At 46.3% G+C, this 9,030-nt stretch overlaps 1 protein-coding gene across 1 annotated transcript in view; it reads right to left on the bottom strand.

Moving 5' to 3' along the window:
• Window positions 1-3,774: 3,774 nt before the first annotated feature.
• LOC142583530 (uncharacterized) overlaps window positions 3,775-9,030 on the bottom strand; it is a 42,418-nt gene continuing 37,162 nt past the window's right edge. Inside the window, exons 10-11 of the mRNA XM_075694018.1 lie at window positions 6,522-6,821; window positions 3,775-3,966 (exon numbers count right to left, since the gene is read on the bottom strand). Coding sequence (XP_075550133.1) covers window positions 3,775-3,966; window positions 6,522-6,821 — 492 coding nt within the window. The remainder of the gene's footprint in view (window positions 3,967-6,521; window positions 6,822-9,030) is intronic.

Below are 9,030 nucleotides of genomic sequence, written 5' to 3'. Positions count from 1 at the left end.
AACCTGAAAAGAATAACTATGGAGAGCTAACTGACCTAAAACAATGCTTTTGCGGCTTTATAAAACAGTTGCTTTGTTTCTAAGCATTAAAACCTTTGTTGCTTTAAATTCTGAGTCTATATAAAGGACAGTTCCGCACAATTACTATCAATAACATCGAAATATTTGCAAGTGCGAAGACAGTCACTGCAAAAAGTATCTCTAGTTTCCATACCCTTGCATCTGATGTACGAAACGGTGTATAGGAAGGCGGGAAAACGGCTTGATAAAAACCTACATAGGTAAATACACGGATAATAATATACATACACAGGTAGATATAGTGTGTGAAGTGCACTAAGAATGCTTACGAAATGCTCGACTTGCGATTGTTTCGGCACTTGTATTATTAATTACTGACTGCAAACTGTTCAGGTTTCTCCCACATGATTTTTGTTGAATTCGGCGTTCCTGAAGGTCAAATAGTGTGCACGTTAGGCATTCTACCTGACCTTCTAACTGTATCGAATTACACAAACGGCCAGTTAGTAGCATTCGAACCCTTGAGCTAAATTACTCGAGGAGACGACCATTAATTCTGCGAGAAATCGAAATGCTTAATTAAATTATGAACATATTTACACTATTTTTATAATTACTTACTTTACGGCATATATCTCAATCTGCAAATTGTAGCTACTGTGTTTGTATAGTATAGCGATTTGGAACGAATACTGAGAATAGCCCCGGTTTGAGATACGCGCCGTCAAAGGTCCGGTGGAAGTGCACTGTGGTTCCGCTTACCTTTCTAAGAAAATGCTGTTTTAAGCAATGAAGCTCAAAATTTCTGGAACGCCAAAGAATTTAGTCGCACTTTTAGAAAATACCTCCAAACTGGCGTAGTTCTGAGAATTCAAGTGAATACGCTTTGCGAACTCACCAGCACAACTCGCAAATCTAAAAATTTCTGCACATTATTTATTTAAAAGGTAATTAGTGTAATTACGTTAATTATTCACGAGCTTCTTGAGTTCTCGTAGAAATGACAGAGTATTTCAGCTCACTGGTTACAATTCTTCTAACTGCTATAGGCAATCGTCAAAAATTTGGTGCAATGGAAAGAAAGCACGTGGTCTTACATAAATAAAATGGATTTCGCCGCAGTCACAAAGTTATGCAACGTGTCTAAATGCACGTTCGCGCCGCAGCTACCCCGTGGCCATCAAGGGATCCCACACAAGGGCCTGTTCCTGAATCCGTGCCCGGGCGTTTTCAAATTTAACTACGCGGTGGTCATCAATAACGTATTGTACAAGTTTTTCAAATGGTGTGAACTCAACGATATACATTGCTGATCGCGGAGAAAGTGAATATTGGGCCGAACAGTGGCGGAGGTGAAGCAGGCGTTAAGCCCTCCCCATACGTGGGTCGATCCCGAAGAAAATACAATACCGAGGTGGTCCGCGGCGGAGGTGAAGCAGGCGTTAGGCCCTGACAACGCGTGGACTGATCCCGAAGATAGTCTAATGCCGGACCGACCCGCGGCAAAGGTGAAGAAGGCGTTAAGCACTACCCATGCGGAGGCCAATCCGGAAGATACTGCATTCTCAGGCTGACTCGCAGCGGAGGTGAAGCAGGCGTCAAGCCCTCCCCATACGTGGGCCGATCCGGGAGATTGTGCAATGCCTGCCGACCCACGGTGGAGGTGAAGTATGCGTTAAGCCCTCCCCATACGTTGGCCGATCCCGGAGGTTGTGCAATACCGGGCCGACCCGCGGCGGAAGTACAGTCCGCCAGTACGCGGCCTACATTCACAGCTTTGTTGGTCATCCTTCTTCAGGGAGTGGAAGGGCACTGAATTTTTTTTTCTCGGTGCTAAATCAAATGTAGAGCCGACAGCCTGGCTTAAGCGTTACGCTTGTGCATATATACTTTCAACAACTAAAACAGCTGGAAATAATGTTTCTTGAGAAAACAACACTATTGTATTTCTAATCTGCACGTTATGGCAAATAAAGTGACATTTCTAGAATATCAAATGCCCATCTGGCATTGAAAAACTACGAGAGGACACCGGGAAATGGGATACGATTTATTTTCTCTCGTCTGATGTCTGGTGTATAAAAACAGATAATTACAAAAGAGCCTGCTAGAGCACTAAAGTATAGTGCCAATTTATTTTTAAGATGTGTATATGTTTTCTAATTAGACGAGTTGCGAAAGAATGGCATGAGCACAGTGCTTTCGTCCCAGCATTGAAAGGGAGCTTGAATGTTGCGGTTTTACGTATTAGCGCCATGACCTGGGATAGCCTAATTAGCCTTTCTGTGATAATCACTTTAAAACTGTGCATTTCATCCTTACCTCAGCCCAGAAATTGTTTCTATAAAAAATGTTTACTTGCTGCATCGTATGAAATAAGATGTTTCGGCCCATGAGCTTAATTTTTCGGGGCCCTTGTAGAGTGCGTCTAATGCCTGTAATTGATCTAATCTCCATGGTCATAGCTAGCGTTATCTGCCTCAAGATATTGAATAATTTTGGGGAGAAACATGTATGTTAGTTGATAACAGTGTTGATGGCTGCGTTTTATTTAATGCCACTTTAGTGCGTCTGTTAACTGCCAGTAGGTTCTTCCTAACATCACGTTTTGAAACAGTAGAACCTGTCCATCCGTTGTTCATTCCCTGCATGTGCAATATGCTTCATATTGCATTTCCCTTTTCTTTTTCTGGGGTGACTGAATTTTTAAGATAAGGATTCTCCTTCTTCATTTCTGCGCTGCTCAACTGAAATTGTGAGCTCAGAAAACAAAACTACGAAGCTCGGGAATAACTGTTTCTCATAATAATATTATGTCGCACTATGCAAGCAACAAAACGTAGCACACATATCGTATAGATGAAGGCAGAAAACGAAAAGGACATGCATGTGCACATTTACCACAAACCTTGTGTTCATTGCGGTTACATTGCCCGCCGTTGCCCTCCTATTTTGCCCCCCGTTGCCCTCCTAATTCAAAAGTGAATCTTGGGGAGACGTATTGCCGTGGGCATGCACGAAGTAAGCAAGCGGCTGTGTCCAGCGCAGCTCATGCAGCTGGCGTGAGGGCATTAAAAGGACTTTCAGAAGTAATGTCATGAAGTAGCAGTGTCCCTAGAGCAGCGCGACAGGCTCGAGGTAATTGTGGGGCGGTAAAGTAGAGCATTCGACGAGAAAAGCTCATTTGCAATGCAAAGTGCGCAAACGCCGCTCAGCCCAGGGTGAGGGCATGGAGTCATATTAGTACCACGGGTCATAGTACACCCGACGAGGCGCTCGACCACGCGTGTTTACTAGCTTTGTCGCCAGACTCCACGAGTGAATAAGCAACGACGTCTTCGGGACGCGGATGCACTTTCACTGGCAGCAGTTCGGGGCAGCTGCATTCATTGCTCTAGGCTACCGCATAGACAGCAGTGTGGCTATTATACACGCTTTCTCAACTAATAACGCGCCAACTTTTGATTGTTAACCGAATACTCCTATCGTGATTAAAGTGAATGCATGTTGTTAGCGGCAACCTTAAGGAACTTCGAGTACTTATTGAAGTGCTCTTAATCTAGTTAATCTATTAGTTCGTAACGCCTAATTAACTACCTTTTTCATTATTACCATTGTTGCAAACGACCATGCGGTCAGATGTGAAGCTCGTCAGATAGCAGAACTTCCACGGCTTTCCGAAGATAAACGTGCTCACAGGACGAAGTAACTGCTAGGTTAGCCATAATAAAGGGACGCATAGCACTCCTTTATTCATTGTTTAGTCATATTTATTGATGGGGATGTAGTACTAGCGTTTACTGCTTGTCGAAGGCGCGCTTGCTGCTGGACAGCTGATAGGCGAGGGTAGTCATCTTCCTTCTTGTAGCCGCACACCAGCCAGGAGTCACGATCCACCTCGAACAGCGCCCAGCCGTCTGAGACGTGTTCAATGTACATGTTCAGCTGCAGAAGCGGTGGATATAGGAATATAGGCTGTCATGTTTTCTGAAGAACAGTGTTTCACCGAGTGCATACGCACACGGGTAATTTTTGGCATCCAAGAACGGATGAGTTAAAGATGGTATTATTTGACGCAGTTTTAAGCTTTTTCTATAGATTCAGTTGTCGAAAAGTGCCATAATTACAACCATATTAAGCATAAAATGCTTTATCTCCCGTTGTCGGCGACCTTCAAGTGACCTTGAGCCAAATCCAGAGCCGTTACATGGGCACTCAGACGACAACTTCCGAGCAACATTGCGAGAACAAAACAAGATCATTTGGGCAACCAGTCAAAACATTAAAATGCGGTCTCTGGCCCCCAACCCTTTGTACAGGATCGCACTACATACGCTAGTTGCTGCCCAAACAAGTTACAAAAAATACTGCTTCCGAGTTCTTCCTAATGTTTGCTCACAATATCACTCAGGCTGTAACTTCTAGTACGCCGAAGTTTTATCTGTCATTTCCAATAGCGACGTTCAAAAGACAGATACAGTGCACCATACAGTTAATTGTCATCTTTTGGCGCTGAGACAGGGTTGCCTGTACTTTTTTCAACGCGAGCGGTCCGTGAGTTCCGTTGTGCAACCAGGAGGGCAGCGTCAGGCGCGCCGAGAGTGGTTGCGAGATGATGGTGAGTAATAGTCGTAATTACACCAGCCAATCTGCTTTGCTGGTAGCCATGTCATGCTTACATCTACTATCGATTGCCGGAGAGCCAACGTTTTGCTTCCTTTTCCCGTGCCCTACCAGGGATCACTTGCGGCAAATTATTCGCCCTCAGATGAATCTAAGTGTTCTAAGGCAACAGAAATCTTATGAATGTATTCAACTGCTGTGCTACTTGTTCACAGCCTGCGCTTCAGCCTTTAAATTTACATATATAGAAGCTGCAGTCGCAAGGAACCCAAAAACTTGTCTGAGTCACTATAGGCTATTGCGAATAGTATGCGTTCGGTTCAATTCGCTTCCGACGCGCCTTTCATATTTAAATTATTGGCTCAATTTATGTGGGACACCCTGTACACTGGGGCGCAGATGAGAGCAGACACATGATCTCCTCCGCAGGAAGCCGCAGGCAGGCCGACAGAGGAAAATATTCAGCTGCGATTTAGCGCTAAACGTCACGGAAGTGCGCAGGCATTACGTCGTTCCCTTTGAGGTCCCAGATCCATGAGTTAGGCCACGTTCGCCACACTGCAAAGTGTTGTTCAGGAGCTCAGTCAACACACGCCCTGCCTTTTTGGGCAGCGAAGCGCAACTGACGGGGGTCCAGAGCATAACACCGTCAGTCGCACTATATATATATATATATATATATATATATATATATATATATATATATATATATATATATATATATATATATATATATATATATATATATCCATGCTTTTGTTGCTCAATAAGCGCTACAGGAACTAGTTTTGCAAGCGCTAAAGAAAGCGCGCAAAACACAAGAAGTACCACGCGACTACACATGCGTCACTTTTTACCTGCTCTTGTGGGCTTGCGTTCAGGCTCGGAGAAAAGCTTTTTTGTAGCCCCTATAAAGCAAAGCAAAGATGAACCGCGAATTTTTCTTGACGGCCTACAGTTTTCGGATTGACGATTTTGGTCTGAATATATTTCAGAAGCTAAATAATTATTAACAACTAATTCTTATGAAATTGGGCAAAATATTAAAATAGTCTGACTGCAAAAGACATTGCCTTTGTTCTGTCGAGCTACTTGGCACTCGCATATCTTCAAGCTTTGGAACAGGTTACCTGGGCTACCCTCCATATATACGCTCCTTGTGTTATCACTGAGCGAACGTCTTACACTGCGCATTCGCATGAACTGGTGTTCGAACTTCAGCACAACTTGTGAGCGGTGTAGCGCATAAATATAAACATTGCGTGGTAATAAATGCGCGACTGCAGAAACATTGCATGAGATTACACGTTATGTAGGATGGCAATGAAGTCAGCTGCACGCACCAAATTTAGCTTTATAGCAATAACCTAACCGATCAACGAAAGCCTCTCTTCACATAAATGCGAACTTGCGCGTTGGCTCTCCGCAGTTCTTTTTATTTCTTTTTACCGAAACTTTCCTGGGCTGTTTCCTTCACATCACGTGGGCTGCCCCTTGGCCGAGTGAACCGGGCTGTTCCCAAACGTAGCGTAACCGAAAGGCGCCACTAGGTACATTTATCCTCCCAATACCAGTGCATGGCATATGTGCAATCGCAGGGGCTCTAACGTGGTTTGTAACATGGACCGATATTGAATCCGTCACACCACCACAGCAAACACATGCCTCATAGCAATAAACGATACAGCTCCGTCTCGTCGCCCTGAGCTATTAGTGGTGCATGGGCTTCAATACACCGTTCGAGCGCGTCAGCCGCTACATTTGCGAGCTAAACCTCGCAGGAGCTGTTGCAGAATTTTGTGCATCGCGAACTTTTCTGTGTGCTGAGCCCAAACGAGCAAGAAAAACGGAACATCACATGAAGGAAAGTTACCTACCTTTTCGACCAAGGTCTCTTCGGTCTCATAAGTGCCGAAAAAGGGGAAATTGCCAAACTCGAAGCTTATGTAGGCGTAGGATTGCAGCTTGACTAAAATCCTCGTCACGAGAGGTGCAGCGTCTTTGCAAGTGATGTCAATGTTGCCCATGAAAGCTTGGTGGCAGGGCTGGAAGGGGACCACCGGCTCTTTAGAAAACGGATAACCGACATACGTCATGACGCCCAGAGTTGAGGAAAACACGACTCGGAACTTGTTCCCCTGAGCGTGCAGAGCCGAGGCGGCTTCCTCGGCAATCTCCTGCGTTGACATCCACACATAAATCGATGTTTGCACATTCTTAGCGTGTAGTGTGCAACGTGAAATACACCGAGAAAGGCTAGAATTCCAAACAGGAGCGGAGTCAGTACTTGTGCCTGCCCATTTACTCTAGGCGAAAGAAGAGAAATGCATTGAAGAAAGAAAGCCGCAATTTCAACCCGATAGGCGAAGCATTAATAGCGGTAGCAAAGTATTAGACAACTGTGCCATGTAACAAAGAGCGGGCGTGCGACCGTATGCCGAAGGCGTGATAGCATACGTATCGAAAGGATTGTCCTTTCTATACATAGCTTGCACTCACTTTACTTCCTGCGGCTTTCTTGAGCGTGTCCGTCATTGCTGGGTACCATCTGATGAAGCACCGAAGCGAAGCCACTCGACTACTGTGTACGCGTCGCACCACATTTCTTTTTTCGTGCGGAATAATGCATGTTCTGCGCAATATTTGCTTGCCCGACAAGAGAGACAAGCACTCTTAAGAGGCCCAGCTGCGAAGAAAACTGGACGTATGTTGGCATAGTTTGCCAAAAGTAATAACTCGTCATGGTGAAAAAGCAAGGATTCTCCCCGAAAAGCGTCGGTGCCGCCGGTTTCCCGTATGACTAGAACGGACTTCAACCTTCACATCGTCCGTGTGTGTGGTTGACACTGCATCACAGGCAAGGGAAAAATGGGCAGTGGCTTAGCTCAGCTGTGCCAGCATATACGTAGCGTAAAGGTACGGTTATGCTTGGTTAATCTCTTGCCTTGCTTGCTAAGCTTAGCTTATCCGGCTATGGCCTTGTTCACAAATGTGTCCAAACGGATTGTTCACAAAATCCGAGACGAAAAGGGTAGACGCACCCGCACTTTCACCGAGTTTCATAGTATGTTCAGTGCACCGACGAGTCTTGGGATCGTCTGTCACACTCTCTTGATCCAGCCGCTGTTGTCGGGAGGCCATAGCACGGTGTTGAGCTTCTTGGCGACGTCTTTTCGCTAGGCGTTCTTCCCGTTGCTCCGGTGTCTCGACCGCACGTTTTGCCTTGGCACGCTCGTTCTTTCGACGCTCGACGGCAAACTGCCAAGAGACAACCTTGGGGTCTGAAGAATTTAGGTTTTCCAGTCCTTTGCGCCGACTGGCAGCGGCTCGACTCTCCTTAACCTCCATGTCGAGCACGGTGCATCAACCGTCTCTCCCGCGCATTTATTAAAGCCCCTTAAACTTCGTAAAGTAGTACCACGCTTTGAAGAATGCGGCCTCCTCCTCGCGCGCTCTGGCCGAGGCCGACGCCGCGCCGCTATTGGCCTAATAGCATCACGTGGGCCCTCGCGCTGTGCATCAGCGCCATTTTCTCGAGAAGCGTCTACGGAGTGGCTAGGAGCGTATGTTGGCGCTGTTGCTACGCTCGAGCAGTGTGAGCGGCGCCACGGTCAAGGAGGGAGCGCGAAAGAGAGGAGAGTGTCGCAATTTTACGACGTTTAAGAGACTTTAGCATTTATACGCACGGTGCGCCCTCCTCGCGCATGCGCAGTGCCGCGCGGCGCCGCAATCGTAAATGCAGCAGCGGGCGCACACGGCGCTGGTGCGTCTGCGGAGACTGCGACGTCACACCTCTGGAATGCGCCGTAGTCGGCGGCGGCGAGGGCGACGCAGCTGCGCTTCTCGTGACGTCACGCGGTTCTCGTGCATGCGCAGTATGGCAGGCGCAGAAGAACGCGAAGCTCGGATCCAACCTGCGTAGCATAGCTTTACGCTACAAAAAGCACGTCAGCACAACGCGGAAAACATGCATTGCTGGCCTATATCGGCGAGCACGAGTCGTCGAATACGCTGCACTCTGGGAGTTCTCGACTATTGTTCGCAGCTCGCTGTCTCAGCTTGTCTTACAGTCTCCTTTTGTAAAGCTACTGCTTATGTAATGCATCTGTGTACCTAGAAAAGAACAAAAACGCTGCTTGGAACAACGTTTTTAAATGTTGCGTTGATTTGGTGACTTTATTTCGAAGCGGGTTTATGTCGCCGCGTACAACGATTGTGTCACCTAAACGTGCAATTATTTGCGTGAACGTGCAACCTAAACTCTATGTATATTGGCTCAGATTTGGGCTTAGCGGTGGTCAGACACCTATATCAACGAAGTACCAAAAAACAGGGTAGATAAGGAAGTTGCATCGCATTTAGCTCTTTTGCTGAGTGCATGAGTTC

Source organism: Dermacentor variabilis, chromosome 5 (assembly GCF_050947875.1).
Source record: "Dermacentor variabilis isolate Ectoservices chromosome 5, ASM5094787v1, whole genome shotgun sequence".
Lineage (NCBI taxonomy): Eukaryota > Metazoa > Arthropoda > Arachnida > Ixodida > Ixodidae > Dermacentor > Dermacentor variabilis.
Note: the sequence above shows the minus strand (reverse complement) of the source record. Positions and strands in the feature narration are given on the sequence as shown.